The following is a 19,148-nucleotide window of genomic DNA, read 5'->3' on the forward strand; positions in this document are numbered from 1 at the left end:
CAGATTAGTTAATACTATTTGTAAAAAAGAGGCAAATCTAGTGCTAAAACTCAACTGGATGATGTTGGGGAATTCATGTAACATTTTTGGAATACTGATTTCCTCATTTATCAAATGCTGGTGGCTGACTAAATGATCTCTGAAATCTCCTTCAACGCTAAGGCTTTTGTCGACAAAGAACCTAGAAATCAAACATACATTTCTTTATTTTATTTTTTATTATTTATTTATTTATTTATTTTTTGAGACAGGGCTTTGCTCTGTCGCCCAGGCTAGAGTACACTGTCACAATCTGGGCTCAGTGCAGCCTCTGCCTCCCAAGCTCAAGCAATCCTCCCACCTCAGCCTCCCAAGTAGCTGGAACTACAGGCTAGGGCCACAAAGCCAGCTAATTTTTGTAATTTTTGTAGAGACGGGGTTTTGCCACGTTGTCCAGACTGTTCTCAAACTCCTGAGCTCAAATGATCTGCCCACCGGACCCTTCCAAGGTGCTAGGATTCCAAAGAGTGTGAGCCACAAATATAAATTTATATTCACTGCTTTCAAAGCTATCCAGCTTAATAGTTTATTCTTATTTCTCACTATCCTTGCAGAATAAAAATAAAAGTCTATACACCGACTTTAGGGGTGCTTCCTGACAAGCCTTCTATAATAACTCCTTGCCCAAGGTGTTGTCCTATAAACTTCCACAGACCCATTCTCCCCGCTGCAAATATTTCCTCTCAATACATCTACCTATGTATCCTGCTTAGTGCTGTATATGTTTAGAAGCCAGAGTTAAAAAGAGAAAACTACTACTTTTCCCATCCTCAACTCCAAATTCTGGTTTAACTGCTCTCACCTTTTTTTAACCAACGTATTTGTTAAATCTGAAAAAGGTATACAGCAAAATGAAAATGTCATTTAACTGAGTGTCAAAAGTAACAAAAACGATCTGTAACACAATTACTTGTGGAATGACCTGCTGATGGCTGGTTAAGGTTTACCAGGATTAAACAGGATTCTTAACTAGGAATTTTATTTTATTTTCTGATCTGAGGATTAAATAAACCATCTCCAGCTTTGCCCTAGGAATGCATGGGACTTTAAGAAATTAATTTTGCTTTCTGTAACATAGCCTGCTTATCTCTAAAAAGAATTAATAATAACTACATGCTCAAAGGCATTGTGACCCCACCAGAAAGGCTCGCTACAAGCATGAGCTATTAAATCTCAAATCAGCAGATCTCACAGTGAAAGCAGACATATTAATAACACAGTGTTGAGGCAAAATTTTGAAGAGGCAGGAGTTTTAAACACACACACACTCACAAAAGAATGCCTTATTGCTACCCAATGACCCGATGATCGGGTATTTTTCTTCCTCCTAGAAAGCCTTGCCTTCCAGGTGCTAAAGAAAGCCAGTCTGGTAGCTTATTTTTACAATCAGTCCAATTCTTCTAGTTACTCAAGGAGAAAGTGTTAAGGGGTACTTCCCTTTGTATAGGAAAGTAGCACTTGTAAATCACCAATAGTTGAATTAAGATCTCTGACTGCTTTTTCAATTCGTGGTGATGTAAATTAAGAGATTTTAGAGAAAAATCACTTTTCCATGCAGTAAGAGCACTGTTTTGTAGCATTACTAATTAAGAGCATACAAGCTGTGGAGTCAGATTATAGTCTACTGCTGTTCTGCTTGTACCATTATATACAAAGGCCTCACTCAATCCAATGTGTTCCCCCATTAGGGCACGGTTTGTCCAGTAGGGCCCGTGTCTTTTTCATCAATAATCCATGCTCTTCCCTCTTCTTTCTCAACCAAACTCCTCCAAACAGCTTTAGCCCAGGGAGGCTGGCAGTGCATAGTTTCAGCTTTTGTCCTCATCATCTTTTTAACACCTTTCCCTAACCCCCAGCCAGCAGTCATCATGAGGACCTTCCTCAATCCAAGCCCAACCTGCATCCCTTTCTAGTATGTTGCAATAAATAAATACATTTCTAAATGTGTGATAATCCAGGAAGTATCAGCCTGAGTGTGCCCAATTATTATAATAGATCGATTAATACCCTAAGAATATAAGGCTAAACTTCTGAAAATTCCTGTCCTATTTCAGTTCTCTTGGACCTATTAAGAACAAGTAGACATGACAATAATTTAGGTTTCCTGCAGCAAAAAGTAACATCAAACAAATTAACACTCCAAGAGATGACGCAACTGTTATCTGGGAAGCACACCGAGAATGGCATAGCAGCTCCTTTCTGAGATTGGGGTGTGTTTCAAATGACATAATGGGTAACTGCTGTTTCTCCAGCTAACAACATAAACCCAGCAATGAAGGATATTTTCAAAGCACCCACCTTGTTGAGGACATCTCGCTGGCAGCCAAGATAAAGATTGGGAAGAATTCGGGTTGGCCCAATGTTGGCAACAGGTAAGCAAGGCTGAGAAATGCAGGTAGGGACTAGAGTGGATTTTCCTTCACAGAGGCCAGGGAAACAACGAGAGAACTCAGCAAACCCACCTAAGAATAAACATTATAAAATTATAAAAAATTATGCCACGCACAAAATAAAAACCAGCTTTCTGTGAACTGCTCAAACAGTTTAAAACATAAAAATTGAACTCACGGATCCAAGTGGATATCACTGCACACTTATGCCTGGCTACAGCTGCTGATGCTAAGACTGAAGCATAATCCAGCACTAGCTTGGCCTATAACGCTACCATGGGGATAGGCAAGTCCTGAAGGCACTTATAATGAATGATTCCTCTCTCTCAGATATTCTCTTCATCTTCACATACCCTACAACATTTGCTCCCCACTCCTCATGCAAATATTTTTTTGTAGAACATAAAGAGGATTTAAAGTTAGTAGCAAGTAACGAAGCCAATAATTCACAGAAGCAGAATGGGGATATAAGAAATGAAAACTGAGGCTGAATGCAACTTCTTCAAAATAAAATTGATCGAGTCAAAAATTCTTTCTACAACTAACTTTAAATCTTCCTACCACACAAATTTTTTATTGCAAAGATATCACAAACATACTCCCACCTACGAATATTCTATCAAGTTCTGGGGATTCCCTGGGCAGTTAGTCAAGGTCTCCATAATTACCACTGACGTCTGGAGAGCTCCTGTTCATCTCAGCAAGCACTATAAAGAAGTGCTGACAGACTAATTGCTTAGGGTACAGGAAGGCTTTGTGGCAAGATTACTGAACTCAGAATTGGAAGAATTCAGTTTTTTCTAGTCCTGTCCTTAGAACGATCTGCTCTATGACCTTCACTAAGTCACAGTCTTGCCACCACTCAATGGAGTGAAATCTATGTATCCAAAGGAGGTGCTTTCACTCCCTCTAGGAAAAGAAAAAATGAGTAAGGTTATTTGCTTTCCAATCTAAATATTCCTTGCTATCCAAACCCAAACACAGGAACCAAACAGATTTCTGATAAATTTTCAGATAAACACCTTGCTATTCAAACCCTCGCTATTCACTAAGTCCGAATCAAGGAGATTTGGATGACAGGGGATCCTTGTATATTTTTAATATTAAATTTAAAAACAAGGCAGGGCTTGGTGGCTCACACCTGTAATCCCCGCACTTTGGGAGGCCGAGGCAGGCGGATTGCCTGAGGTCAGGAGTTCGAGACTAGCCTGGCTAACATGGTGAAACCCCGTCTCTACTAAAAATACAAAAATTAGCCAGGCATGGTGGTGGGTGCCTGTAATCCCAGCTACTCAGGAGGCTGAGGCAGGAGAATCGCTTGAACCCAGAAGGCAGAGGTTGCAGTGAGCCGAGATTGCGCCACTGCACTCCAGCCTGGGCAACAGAGCAAGACTCCGTCTCAAAAACAAAAACGAAAAAACAACAAATAACATGTTAAGTCTTATTAGAAGATAGTACCTTTTTAACTGAGCCTTGAACAACACCCTGAAATCTCACTGAAGTATTTATCTTCATCTCCTTGAGTTATATTGTATTAGACTTTCTCCCACTTCAAGAAACATACAAAATATGCCCTTAAAAACTGCTAGAAAGTGCAGGAAGTTGAGAGGGAATCATCTTTCATTATGCCCTGTATTATGTTCAATTCAAGCATAATTCAGCCAGATGCCTGTCTCTACTGTCTAGGCTCAGAGCGGGGTCCTCAATGCAAAAAGTTAGGATGGTAGGCAGTTGACAACTATGCCACCTGCAGAATGTAAAAGAGTGGTCTGGCCTCCAACCTGACCAAGTGTCTTTCTATATATTTTTTAACACAGAAGCAGTTAAAGCTCTTCCACTTACTGAAGTTCTTAAGGTAACCTGATAGGCAGAATACATGGATCCATTACAGAAATCACAAATTCCTTTATGTCACAGGCCCTCAGGATCTGCACCTTACAGTTTCATGGGTTTCATTTCTTTTTTTTTTTTTTTTTGAGACGAAGTTTCGCTCTTGTTGCCCAGGCTGGAGTGCAATGGCGTGATCTCAGCTCACCACAATCTCCGCCTCCCGAGTTCAAGAGATTCTCCTGCCTCAGCTTCCCGTGTAGCTGGGACTACAGGTATGCGCCACTACCCTCAGCTAATTTTGTATTTTTAATAGAGACGGGGTTTCTCCATGTTGGTCAGGCTGGTCTGGAACTCCCGACCTCAGGTGATCCGCCCGCCTTGGCCTCCAGTTTCATTTCTTACGATTTCCAATGATGACCTCCAGCCACATAAAACTCACTGTTATTTCACATTTCCATGATGTTCTCTTGTCCAAGAATACCACCCTCACACCGCCCCACGCATGCACACGTAGAAGCCACAGTACCTACAGCATACACATATGGGCAAGCCCCATGATCATACAGCAGAGGAAGTAAGAACACAAGCCCTTGTACCTGAGTTCCTGTCCTGGCTTTACCACTTTCTAGTTGTCTGATTTGTCAAGTTACTTAAGCCCTCCTACTCTAGTTTCCTCATCTATAAAATGAGGATAATGATCACACCTATCTCATAGAGTTGTTGAGATAATTAGTTAGTATATCAAAAGTATTTTGTGCCTGGCATATAGTAGAGCACTCAGGAGGTATCACTGGTTGTTGTTGTTGTTTTTTTTTTTTGAGACAGAGTCTCACTCTGTTGCCCAGGCTAGAGTGCAGTGGCGTGATCTTGGCTCACTGCAACCTCTGCTTCCCGGGTTCAAGTGATTCTCCTGCCTTGGCCTCCCGAGTAGCTGGGACTACAGGCTAATTTTTTATTTTTAGTAGAGACAGGGTTTCACCAAGTTGGCCAGGCTGGTCAAGAACTCCTGACCTCAGGTGATCTGCCCGCCTCGGCCTCCCTGTTTTTTTGTTATGGTGATCAGACATTCAGTATCTAGCGCCATCTGTGCAGCCTTCCTCCACCTTTGAGCTGCGGCTGTTTAGCTACATCTCCTTAGGATTCATCTGAGACAAAAAGTTGAAAAAGGAATGCCTATAAGGTTAACTTCCCAAAGTGTGCCCCAGAGCACTAGCGTCCTGCAAGAAGCTGACAGATAGGATAGCGGTCCAAAAAGTGAGAGAAATATTGTATATCCTAGCTCCCTGGCAGAGTCACAGCACATATTAACTTATTAAAGGTTCTAAAAAGTATTTTCAAAGAAACTGGTTTCATTTATTGAAGTCTAGTAAGTTTCCCCAAACTTATCTGACCATGGAATTCCCCCTAAAATATATTAATAGCTAGTAGAATTCACACTTACGAAATGCTACGCTAGGGTCAAACTAACTGCTGAAATGGAGTCAATCAGAACTCCTATACTTACAAGTACAACCCACAGACAATCTCAAAAAAAGGGGGTCAGCCAAAATTGGTATATGAGTGCCCACTGTTTAGAATTTATGCTTTTGTTTCTATTCGTGTTTTGTTCCTTTTCAGTCTCTCTAATTGAATAACACAGTCATTATTTGAGTTTTTTCCCCAAGGTAGTTCTTGTAACAATAAATGTTAAAGATTCTCATCATTCTTTGCTTTTCTTACACCTACCCAACCTAACAACTGTCAGGCACTATTTTAATTACAATTAAATTGTATGATGTTAAATTTTAACGTCATGTCTATTAACATGTAGTTCTGGTGTTTCTCTTTTTTTTTAAAGACAGGGTCTCACTCTGTTGCCTAGGCTGGAGTTTCATGATCTTGGCTCACTGCAACCTCTGCCTCCCAGGCTCAAGTGATCCTCCCACCTCAGCCTCCCAAGTAGCCAGGGCTACAGGTGAATGCCACCACGCCCAGCTAATTTTTGTATTCTTTGTAGAGACAGGGTCCTTCCTATGCTGCCCAGGCTGGTCTCAAACTCCTAAGCTCAAGTGATCTACCCACCTCGGCCTCCCACAGTGCTGGGTTTACAGGCATGAGCCACTGTGCCCTGCCAGTTCTGGTGTTTCTCTAAAGAACTGTCTTCACGTATTTTTCTGTTCTGGCTCTAAAATAGTTCCTGGAATGGCTGTCATTTAAATTCAACAAAACGGCTTGGGCAACATGGAGAAACCCAATCTCTGTTAAAAAAAAAAAAAAAAAAAGCAAAAATTAGCCAGGCATGGTGGAGTATTCCTGTAGTTCCAGCTACTTGGGAGGCTAAGGTGGCACTGTTTGAGCCCAGGAGGTTGATGATGCAGTGAGCTGTGATCGCACCACTGCACTCCAGCCTGGGTGACAAAGTGAGACCCTGACTCAAAAAAATACATACATACATCCAACAAAACAATATTCCAATAAACGTTCTCAAAGAGAAAACACAGAATCCAAGGAAACTCCACTTGAATTTCATTTGAACCTTATAAATAATTATTTTTATAAATAACGTATGTAATCCTAGAACGTACTGAACGCTTACTGCGTGACAAACATTGCTCTAAGCACTCTATAGGTATTTATACACTCTTACAGCTGCCCTATGAGGTAGGTGTTACTACTAATCCCATTTATAGATAAGGCTCAGAATCACATAATATAGGCTCAGAATCACATAATGTAATAACCGGAAGAGCCAGGTTATAAGTCTACTTTTCTAAATCCTATGTAATTACTTTCAACTCTCCCTTGGATGCAGGGACAGCCTTACTGATGATATTCATGGGGTCCTGGCCTCCCCAGCTGTGACCAGGCTAAAAAGGCCATGGTCCTCTCCCAAACTGATGAAAGAGCCTTGTTTCCCCAAAGCTATATTGCTCAAAGGCTTCAATGAGGGAGAAGAAAGAAGATCTGACAAGACCAGAGAAAGTAAAATCTCTTTAAAGGCAATTTCACATGACACCGATAACAAAGTTTACAGATGAACTGGTTGAAATGTAAATATGGTCACTGGTTTGTTCATGACCACCATTTACAAGTTGGTAGTAGAGCTTGGCTGTCAGGTCACCCCCCACAGAACAACTTTCAGAGGAGATGCAATTCTGCAATAATTATAAACTGAGCCATCAGCCAGGCTGTTCGAGGTCCAGCTCTATCATTAATTGGTACAGTGATCCTAGATCACTTTGATTTCAGTGGACCTCAAAAGTAAGTATGGCTCTAGAAAGTTCTAAGACAGAGAACAGAAAGGAGAAAAAGAAACCATTGTTCAGCTTCAAAACAAAAGAGCCAAACAAAACAACAACACTACACTGTAAAACACATTATAAAACAAAAAGAAGCCTCTTTTTCACAAATCTTTTTCAACTGATATCTAGAACAAACTCAAACAAACAAATATTTAAAAATATTTAACAGACTTAGCTGCAATCAGAACATTCATTTTGTGCTCAGTTTGGCTTGAAATGTCCCAGACTGGCTCCCAGTCACTTCCAGAAAACACTACCTCAGCCAGAGTACATTTTCACTGATCTTTATCTATGACAATGTTCCACTCTGCTGACATCCTCCTTCATTGACAGTTTTTTCCATTCACTGACCTTTCATTCACTGCTGCACTCTAGTGACTCCAGTTTCGTTTCATTAATTAAAAACAGATGAGACACTGCCCGATTTCCCTTGAACCTCTAAAAACTATCTGTGGCCTCACCAGCAACTCAGTTTTGAAACATGCTTAAAATGTCCCTCTTCCTTTCATAAGTTCTCTTACAAACAAGATCTACTTCAGAAGAAAAGTTCATTTATGCAAACTTTCTGCTCCAAATGGCTAACGGAGACACAGAATGAAGCGTCCTCTTATCTGCCCTCGTCATAACTTTGTTGTCCCAGGGACTCCAAGCTAGATTCCATTACAAGACATAACATCAGTCTGTTATCTGCTATTTACTGTGAAAAGCAGTACCGAAAAACTGATAAGCTTCTTGAAAAAATTTGCGCATATTTTTTAAAGTTGTCTGAAGACTTGACTCACTGTCCAATCTTGCCAAGTTTCTCCTATTCCTAATTTTATGCTGTTTATCATCTGGGAATGCAGAAAACAGAGTCACAGTAACCTACATGTGTTTCCCTAACATGGACCTGAACCTAAGAATGACTGTGCCCCCTACTCTGGAAGTATCTGTGCTAAGAGGAAGGAAGACAAATACACAGACATTTCCAGCCTGCTGAGAAACAGGGATGGGCAGTCCCTGCAGGCAGAGAAGCGTCTTGGCCTCTACAGCTGTGGATGCACAGGCAGCCAGACCGCAATGCTAAAACCCATGTTTCTGTTAGTCTTCCATAAATCCAACCAAAAGAACACATGTTTACAAACAAAAACATAGATACTACTTCCGACACAGAAAACATCTGGTACAGCTTCTAAAGCATTTCTCATTTAGATAACACCTTATCCTAATCCAGCCATGAAAACATTTTCCCTTAAGAGCACCTCCTTCACAATTCCGATTATAAATATGATTTTCTGTAAAAGCAAATGTGAACCACCATTCCATTTTGGGGGGGGGAAATCTGCCAAGTAAAATAAAATACATATAACAACTCTACTAAACAATTCCAATTAGTCACTCTTTTCTCTTCCCTCTCACCCATGCAATCAGTTATAAATCACAGTATTTTCTTAAAATGAAAGTATATTTACATAATAAAAGTAGCACTTTACTGTGGCTTACTGATATTCTTAAAATGTTTTTAAGGCCAAAGTTCTAAAAATAGATCCCTCTCCTTTTAGCAGTTCCATGACTTTAAAGATGGTTTCCTGCAGGGAGAGACAGAGGGCCTTTCCACTCATGCCTTCATTTAAATAGGGAGCAAGTCACTAGGGATTTATCAATTGACAGAGCTGCCTTCAAGGAAGGCAGAATCAAAGACAACTGCCCTCCCACCCTATATTGTGAATGGATTCCATGGTTATACAAAGAAATAATATTGATATAAAGCTCTACTTTATGGAAGACATTTTCCTAAAAAGTCATATGCAAATTTAACTTTTGTATTTTAAATCATCTGCATATAGTTCATATGGTTTCACAGTTTTTGAACTATGCAGTTAAATTCTTGTTGTTTTATTTTTGGAGATGGGAGTTTCACTCTTATTGCCCAGGCTGGAGTGCAATGGTGCAATCTCTGCTCACCGCAACCTCCACCTCCCAGGTTCAAGCAATTCTCCTGCGTCAGCCTCCCAAGTAGCTGGGATCACAGGCATGTGCCATCATGCCCGGCTAATTTTGTATTGTTAGTAAACACGGGGGTTTCTCTACGTTGGTCAGGCTGGTCTCGAACTCCCAACCTCAGGTGATCGGCCCGCCTCGGCCTCCCAAAGCGCTGGGATTACAGGCGTGAGCCACCATGCCCAGCTGTTAAATTCTTTTGTAGTTCTCAAGTAGTTTAATTCTTTTGTAAAACAAAACTCCCTTTTTGTAACATAAACACAATCCTTTCATTTGCTTATTTTAGAATATATGTGAAAAACTAGAGTACACCTTCACCTGTAGAGGACAGTTCTCTCTTCTCTCCATACTGGAAAGAAAATCTGCTGCTTTATGATCACACAAAGGAGACAACTCTAACATTAAAAATGGAAAATACCGAAAATGTTTATTTTGCAGTAAAGTACTTTAATTGCTCTTAAGAGTAATTCTGTCATGCCTCAGTCTGACATGTCTGATTTAGGCAACTTTGTTCTCTAGACACTCAAAAACAGACTAAAGTATGGTCACAATTCTTTCAGGATCAGCAGACAGTAAACATGGAGAGTTGAAACTAGCTGAAGAAAAGAAAAAAAAAGGCAACATAATTTCATATCCCTAAAGAAAGCAAACAAAATATGTAACTAATGTTTCATTCAATGTAGATACTTTGGTCTGGATAAGCCAAGCCACACAGGTTTGGTAAATTACTCCTAGGAAGGTAGAGAGCGTAGCATGTTTTCCACAACATTAGCAGCATTCCACCTATTTCCCATATAGCCAACTCCCCAATTGAGCCGTACTAAAGAGAAAAATGCCAAATGATCTAAAGCATTAATTTAAAGCTCTTATTCCATCCACCCCCATCTACTGGAGCACAGACCAAGAGGAGAGTGGATAGATACGCATTTCTCTTTCAGGAAGGCTGACAAGTAGCCTACATCTCACAAAACTTATCCCATAAATGACACCTCCAAAAGAGCTCGCCCTATATTAAACAACTCTATCACGGTGACACAGTTTGGAAATGGGAAACTTTATCTAATTTTGGTATAGTTATGACATATGCAACAGTTATGACATATACAACAAATGAATGAAAAATTTTCAAAGCACCAGCAGACAAATCACTAAACACTAAAATTATGCAACTTATAATTTCTTATGACTCAGAATGTCCAGATCTTATTGCTCAGGATAATATTTAAATCAACTCAACCAGCAACATCCAGATGTGTTATTCAAGAAGGAGTTCTCAGAAGATGTAGACTGGTAACTATTTTGCTGATCTTTTAAATTGGCAATAACTATGCCCAGAGAAACTCCTCTTAAACGCCCTGAAACAAAGATTGTTCTAAAGACTGCAACCAGAATAACCAATCAAAAGGAATACAGCCAGAATCTACCACTTGGCTGAACAGAATTAACAAGCTCTGTAAGTAGGAGAGCCAGAGTCACAGAGTCTCCCTACTATTTTCCTAACACATCTGTGCTTTCCCACCTTTAGGCTTTTGAAAATTCAACCTTTCCAATCCATTTTGTATTTCCTTCTAAACCACAGGCAAGCACAAGTTACACCTCTTCTATAGCAGTATGGTCCCAAAATTTTTTACCATGATCAACAAAATACATTTTACACTCAAACCCTCTGAACACCTACACATACACCACTAAGACAAAAGTTTCATGATACTATCTTCCCTAATTCTGTTGCATTTAAAGAAAAAAAAAAATTCCTTGACCAGCGTATCTAGACATGGTCCAGCTTAGAGGCTCTATAAAATTTATACCAATCATTTGGCAGTATCTACCACTGACCTAGTAACTGTGAAATAATTGTGTATGTGTTGTGACCTGTCTTACTTCTCCAGCTATTGTGAGCTGCTTATGGATAAGAATTATCCATAATTCTTTGTAATTACCTCAGCATTTAGCATAGTGCCTGGCACATAATTAGAATTCAATAAATGTTTATTGAATCCTTCCTTGTTACAATGAATAGCTGTTGATGGACATAAGTCTTGTGTATTTTTGGTGTTCCGAAGGATTTCCTGATTCCATTCAAAGCCAAAAGCTAGTTGGTGTGGGTGGGGGCACAAAATCTGCTTCCTATTCCTAGACCACAATGCCCCAGAAGACTCTCAGGGTGAGTGGGGGGGGGGGGGGCACAGGGCAAGAAAAAAACATTTTTTCTTCTACTACGGGAAAAAAGATAAAATTGGTGAGTGTCACTTTGGTTATCGAAAAGCAACACTGAATCCTTACTATGATTCTGCCATATCCACAGGACTTTACATAAAAGGGAAAGAAAATTTTTTCTGATACCCCTAAATGGTACAGGACTCCATACCGGTGTAGAGAGTCCCGTAATACATCTCCATGGCTCAGGGAATCAGGGCACATCCCATAGGAAACCAATGAGACACCAACTATGATTATACCCCAGATGAGGATGGTGTGGCTGCTGGACATGTCTATAATCATCATCAAAATGGATAATGAAATGAGATTATCCATAGGGGAAACTTGATGAGTCAAGAGGAAAAAGGAATACAAGTCTAGTGTCTGGAGAATGATTCAAGAATAAAATCTGACTGACTTGTAAACTGTCCATGAATCACACTATATAGCTCATTTCTCAGGCTATCCATGTGAAACGCAAAGCTTTCTAAGCCATCTAGCCACAGGCTCTCCCCTAAGACCACTTCTGTATATTCCATTCTGTCTACAGTCCTCCTCTTTGGCCAACTACACATTTTGACAAGAGACCTCATAGAGCAGTGAGGGAGAAAGGGATAACTGCGTTTCACATATAAGTTCAAAAAACATTTAATAGCACCTACTATGAGTTTGACATAGTGCTAGGTAATGGAACAGTGGTGACCAAGACACAGGGCCTTCTCTGGAGTTGACAGTTTCATGGCATAAACTTTAACCAAATAATTAGATGAATAATTAACTAATTATGGTAGGTGGCCAAAGGCATATGGAAACCAACTTTGCCTGGTAACTAGGGAAGGCTTGACAACCACATTGAATCTAGCAGGAAAACAACTAGGTAAATAGCAGAGAGAAGAGCCCAGGGCAGAGGAGAGAGCCTCTGTGAAGGCCCAGGGCACATGATGTCATAGGTTTAGAGCAACAGGGAGGAGGCCTAAGGAGCTGAGGCAAAACAACAACTGAGGACTTAAAGTGGCAATGGATGAAGTTAGCGAGGTAGGCAGAAGCCAGCCACTGCAGGGCCTTGTGAATCAGTTAAAATTTTTGTAATTTATCTTAAGAGCACTGCATATTATTAATGCATATTAAACTGGAAAGTGATGTAATCTGAATAGTTTAAAAACACAAAATAAAAATGTAACTTTGGCTGCAGTGTGAGCAATGGATTGGAAGGTGGCAAGACAGAGCATGTGAACAGATAAGAGGCTCCTGGAGCAACCTGGGGGAGGAATGACATTCAATTGACTTCAAGGTAGCAGAAGACCACAAAACCAGACAGACCCAAGAGGTTGGAAGAAAGATCTGGTGACTAAGAGATGACGTATTGCAGCCATATCTCCAATAGCTCACAACACCCATCACCTTAAAGTACAAATTCTTCCTTCTGATTTAAAGAGCTCACATAATTTGATCTCATGTCCTCTCAATTCCCATTTCTCTCCTTCACAAACAATCCACTCTGGTCTCCTCACTGCCCCCTCCAAATCTATGTTCATTCCTGACATTTTTAATCATGTTCTCTTTCCCCCTCAGAATGCGAAGAACCCTCCCTACCCAAATCTTACTCATCTTTCAAGGTTTGATTAAAATTCCATTACCCTAATCAAGTCTTCCCTGACTTCTGCAGACTACTCTCAATCATCCCTTATCACTGTATCATACATTTTAGCAAATGATCATATACTTCTCTTTCTTTCAACCACTTTAGGTGCATTTCCCCAAATAACCACTAAATTCTCAAAGGCAGGGGCAAGCCTTTTGCTTTTCCAATATCTTCACCCCCGAGAGCCCAGTCCAAGGCACAACCATGGAAACACCCAACAAATATTGAGAGGCTGAGTGAGTGAAAGAGCTGAAGAATATGCTGGACCTGGTGTTTCTCTAGACCACACAGCTGCCCCAACTGGGGCAAGGGAAGATTGATGTCACTGTTTTCATCTGGGGTGCTTTTGTTTGGTTTGTGCACAATATCAGGATGGGGAACCAAAGGACTATCTTTAATTTTTAGTTGGCTCTCTAGTCTGTTTGTTTCAAAAGACAATCTCAAGCATATGCCTTAGCCACTGGTAGCTGGGAAGAGACATGACTGACTTTCCACACTGGCAGATAGCAATCGGAGAAAAGATGATCCAATTTAGACGAATTCATGCCAACTGAGACTCAGAAACAGAGCTAGAAATACACAGCAGCCAGTGAGCAAACAGCACCTTTTTCCCCAGCTTTAAAATAAGTATGATTAACAAACAAAAATTTTATCTATTTAAGGTGTGCAGCATGATGATGTGATATACATATACACTTGGAAAGACTACCTTACCTCACATAGCCATGCTCTTTTTGTGGTGAGAACAATTAAGATCTACTCTTTCAGCAAATTTGAAGTATATGATACGTTGTCAACCATAGTCACCATGCTGTACAATAGGTCTCTAGAACTTACTCATCATATAACTGAAAATCTGTACTCTTTAAGCAGCATCTCCCCATTACCCCAGCCCTCCAGCCCCTGGTAACCACCGTTCTACTGTTTTTATGAGTTTGACTCTTTTAGATCCACATGTAAGTGATACCATGCAGTATTTGTCTTTCTGTGTCTGGCTTATTTCAATTAGCATAATGTCCTCCAGGTTCACCCGTATTGTTGCAAAATGGTAGGATTTCCTTCTTTTTTAAGGCTGAATATTCCATTGTGTGTGTATGTGTGCATATAGCATCTATTTTTAGTCTGTTTTCAGTGACTGTCAGTCACTGTAGTTTTTTAGACACAAGAGCAGCCAGTTCCTTAATAACTGGCGTACTTTTACTGAAATCCATTAATTTCAATCTCATTTACCAAATTCTACAGGATTTGAAATGGATTTACTGAAGATTTCCCTTCTCCAGACAAAGGAGAAGAAACACCAAACTAGATAACAGAATTGATGGTAATAGCACAAAGAGCAAAATCCATAACTAGGAAGATCAGGTTCTATTATACCTCCATGAGGAAGGACAGTAATCAATTCCATTAAACCAAAAAAGTATACATTTATTACACAGAACTGTCATCAGAATCTAGATCCTTATTAAATTGAAAATGTATAGAGTCTAATACATTTTTATTCACTCGTAGGTCTAACTACAATAGTAAGTTCAACTCAAAACGAAGAAATGAGTATTTGGCCTTTAACCATAGCAAACATTAATCGAAGACCTTTGCTGTGTTCTTAATAAATGGTATCTTCTATCCTTATTCACAGCTATACACCAGCATAAAACAGAGTAGACTTTTACTTGATGATCTCTTCTCGCTAACATAGTTTAATGCTTTAAAAAAATTTATATACAGTATATTTTTATAGATTGCTATATTCTATAAAGTATGAAGAACATGACTGAAATTCTCAAAAAGACTGAGAAAGAGCTATTACAAAAAGAGCCTTTCAGAATAAGCCTGATCTGAAATGGGCACCCTTGATTCCCAATCTAGCCTCCTGACAAAATTCCAGAAGACTCTGGAATTACTTGTGGATGTGGGCCTTGGGAGAGTCGCTCAGCAGCTCTGTTATTTTCCTCATTTGTAAATGAAAGGGCTGAAGTCTGTGGTTCATTTATGGTTTTCTCCCGCAATCGCTGTAGGGTTATTCTGTGCCGCATCACAGGACAGAAGGGAGTGCTGTGGAATTAATAAGCCTGGTAGAGCCCTTTTGCTTTTACTCAGGCTGTAACTGGGGAAAGAGAAGGACATAGTAGAACAGCATTTTTCACATGCAGGTTGATCTTTATTTCTACTAAATTAACCCATTTACTCTCTTTTCTGTATGTCAGCATAAAATAAAAGCCCAAATTCAATAGTTTTCCTTTTTTTCACATATATTTACTTCTAATCTTGCACTCTTAGAAATAGACAAGTAGAATAAACTGATACATAGTGAATAAGTAAAAGCCAAGAAACAAGTTTATTTTTCAGAGAACTAGTTTTCTGCAGGTTGTTGAAAACACCAAAAAAGTTGCTAATAAATCAATGTTGGCAACTGATTTTTTGGGTTTTCAAACTCATACTGTTAAGTTTCTTATTTTTTTTAAAGGACAGTCTTTTAGAGTATTGATACAGAAATTTCACATCCATTGTCTAATACAATCCTCATAAGGCAAGTGTTATTATCTCTTTTTAGGAGCTGAAAAAATACAAGATAATTCAGGTTAAATGACTTATCCAAAGTTGCCATAAGGAGCAGAGACACACCACACAGAAAACACAGGCTACAGCTTTGACCCCTAGTCCATTGTTCTTTCCAGCTTAAAGGGATTTCCTTAATGCAGATGTTAGATCACCTAGGGAATGGGTGTGGGCACGGCACTGAGTTGATCAGAAGACCCTGAAACCTTCTGCAGATGCAGATACAGATCCTGTGCTCAGGTAATACCTTTACCACTAAGACCTATTTTTCTTCCCTCCTGCTCTTTTCTGATCCTTTTTCTTTGGTCGATATCTAAAGTTTAGCAGTAACACAAAAGGTATTACCAACCCTTGAAAATGGTTCCTTTTTTGGATTCTCCAATCCCCATCTCTCCACTTCCCCTCAATCTTAAATCTTACATCTGCAGGAGAAAAAACAAGTAACAGGCCCGGCACATGGCATAGAGCATGGCACTACCTCTCTCTAGCTCTACCTTGTGTAATTTCTTTTTTCTTTTTTTTGGAGACAGGGTCTTGCTCTGTCGCCCAGGCTGGAGTTCAGTGGCGCAATCACGGCTCGCTGCAGCCTCAAACTCCTGGGCTCAAGTGAGCCCTCCAAGTAGCTGGGACTATAGGTATGATACCACCGCACTCGGCTAATTTTTTAAATTTCTAGTAGAGACGAGGTCTCTCTCTGTTGGCCAGGCAGGTCTCCAACTCCTGAGCTCAAGTGATCCTCCTGCCTCAGCCTCCTGAACTGTTGGGATTACAGGCATAAGCCCACCATGCCTGGCACCTTGTTTAATTTCTATACCCAGATTACCTATTGCTCCCAGGAAGTTGGTCTTCTCTGCGTTTATGACTTCTCATTACAAGTTCAAAATATAGTTTATCAGGCACAAAGGACTTTATTAAAAAGAAAAAATATATAGTTTATTCTGCCAATATTTTCCTACAATTCTACTTAATATACTTAATTATATAAACTTTCCTGAAATATTCTCAATAGAATTAGATTCTTTTCAAATTATTAGAAATCCAGTAATTTTTTTAGCCAAATAGGAATTACAGCATTTTTCCCTTCCAAAAGCCCATCCTAGGTTATAAAATCATTATTATGATACATTTATGTCACACCCATTTTTTTACTCTATTAATATGCTTTTTTTTTTTTTTTGAGACGGACTTTCATTCTTGTTGCCCAGGCTGAAGTGCAATGGTGCAATCTCAGCTCACCGCAACCTCCACCTCCCGGGTTCAAGCAATTCTCCTGCCTCAGCCTCCTGAGTAGCTAGGATTACAGGCATGCGCCACCACGCCTGGCTAATTTTGTATTTTTAGTAGGGACGGGGTTTCTCCATATTGGTCAGGCTGGTTACGAACTCCCGACCTCAGGTGATCTGCCTGCCTTGGCCTCCCAAAGTGCTGGGATTACAGGTGTGAGCCACCGCACCTGGCCAATATGAATTCTTAAGTCTTAATTTCAAAGGGGATTGTGGGGAAGATACACAGGTCTTTAAATTGTACTTATTCAATAACTTGACTTCAAAATTGAAAAAAAAAGGAAACAATGGTTTGCCATTACCTACCCATTAATGGTAATAGAGAACTTTTTCTTTCTTTTTGAGACAGAGTCTCACTCTGTTGCCTACGCTAGGGTGCAGTGGTGTGATCTTGGCTCACTGCAACCTCTGCCTCCCAGGTTCAAGCAATTCTCCTGCCTCAGCCTCCTGAGTAGCTGAGACTACAGGCAGGTGCCACCACGCCTGGCTAATTTTTATATTTTCAGTAGAGATGTGGTTTTGCCATGTTGGCCAGGCTGGTCTCGAACTCCTGACCTCAGGTGATCCACCCACCTCGGCCTCCCAAAATGCTGGGATTACAGGTGTGAGCCACCATGCCCGGGCAGTAATGGAGAACTTTCTAAGGCATCCAAATTTTTTTTTTTTTTTTTTTTAAAGATGAGACTACTACTGATAATTTTGTGTTTTGTTTTTTTAGAGACAGGCTCTCTGTCACCCAGACTGTAGTGCAGTGTTGCAATCACAGCTCACTGTAACCGCGAACTCCTGGGCTCAAGCAATTCTCCCACCTCAGCTTCCCAAGTAGCTGGAAATACAGGGGTGCACCACCATACCCAGCTGCTACTGATATTAAACCCTTAATCCACTGGGAGTGAAACAATGCTATGGCTTAGTTTGACTTGGTTAGTAGGTTATTTACTAATGACTAAATAGAGCAATCAATTTACATTTACATTTTAAAAAATACAATAATTATTCTGACTGTTCTCAATTAACATGAATTCAAGGACTTGTATATTCCTATGAGTGGAGCTAGATTTCTAGGGTTGTTAGTTTTTTATCAAATATCAGTATTTAAGGACCACAGAAAATTAGCACTGTTTAACTACAGCAGCATTTTCATCAGATTTTAATACCATCTTCACATCTGCTTATATGGATGAAGAAAGTTTCATATTAGATATTTTCCCACCGCAGCTATATATCTGCTTTATCAGAATAAATACACCTTCCAAATCACTTATTTTGAAACAATTTGAAGCTTTCTCTACTTTCAGACTTCATCACTGTTTAATATGCTTATATTCTAGACTGCTAAATCATAGGAAATATAAACAATACAAAACCTTCAGGTAAGCTAATATCAAAATATTTACTGAAAACTTAAGAAGGGCTAGGCCTTGCAGGAACACAAAGATAAACAAGACTTGGTCCATATTAAAAAACTAAGCCCACTGCATTCCTGTAGAGGTTCCCCAAATCCCACTTCCTTCTCCTTCAGTAATCCTTCATTTTTTATGACCACGTAAGTAGGTCCTCCAGGTAAGTGTCAGTCTCCTCTTGTTTGAAGGAAAGAGCTCATTAAGATACTGCTATCAATTTCTTGGGAGTCCTCTTGTTCCCCTTATTCACAGTCATTCTTCTGTGAGTAAGGTAGCCCTGAGAGTGTGAGTAGATGTGGGGCCACAATTCCTCACTGCCATAGCTAATGACTATAAAAACCATCTCACATATCTGATGCTTTCTTTTCTCAAGGTGGCTGAAAGTTCTAAACTGATGGAAAAATTATTCTAAGAAACCACTTTGTCTTTCTATTACCATGTCCAAACGAGACTGACAACAATCTCCAACTGTTGAAAGTCATAGGGGCAGTTTGTAGTGAAAATTGTCTCCAGTGACCTTGTAACTTAACAGTAGCCCCTGTGAG

General features: G+C 39.9%; 1 protein-coding gene across 5 annotated transcripts in view; it reads right to left on the reverse strand.

Moving 5' to 3' along the window:
• DUSP16 (dual specificity phosphatase 16) overlaps positions 1–19,148 on the reverse strand; it is a 100,591-nt gene that overhangs the window by 23,744 nt on the left and 57,699 nt on the right. For all 5 annotated transcript variants that reach the window (XM_063672446.1, XM_054443738.2, XM_063672445.1 and 2 more), the window contains one exon: positions 2,338–2,501. In XM_063672446.1, coding sequence (XP_063528516.1) covers positions 2,338–2,501 — 164 coding nt within the window. The remainder of the gene's footprint in view (positions 1–2,337; positions 2,502–19,148) is intronic.

Source organism: Pongo pygmaeus, chromosome 10 (assembly GCF_028885625.2).
Source record: "Pongo pygmaeus isolate AG05252 chromosome 10, NHGRI_mPonPyg2-v2.0_pri, whole genome shotgun sequence".
Classification (NCBI taxonomy): domain Eukaryota; kingdom Metazoa; phylum Chordata; class Mammalia; order Primates; family Hominidae; genus Pongo; species Pongo pygmaeus.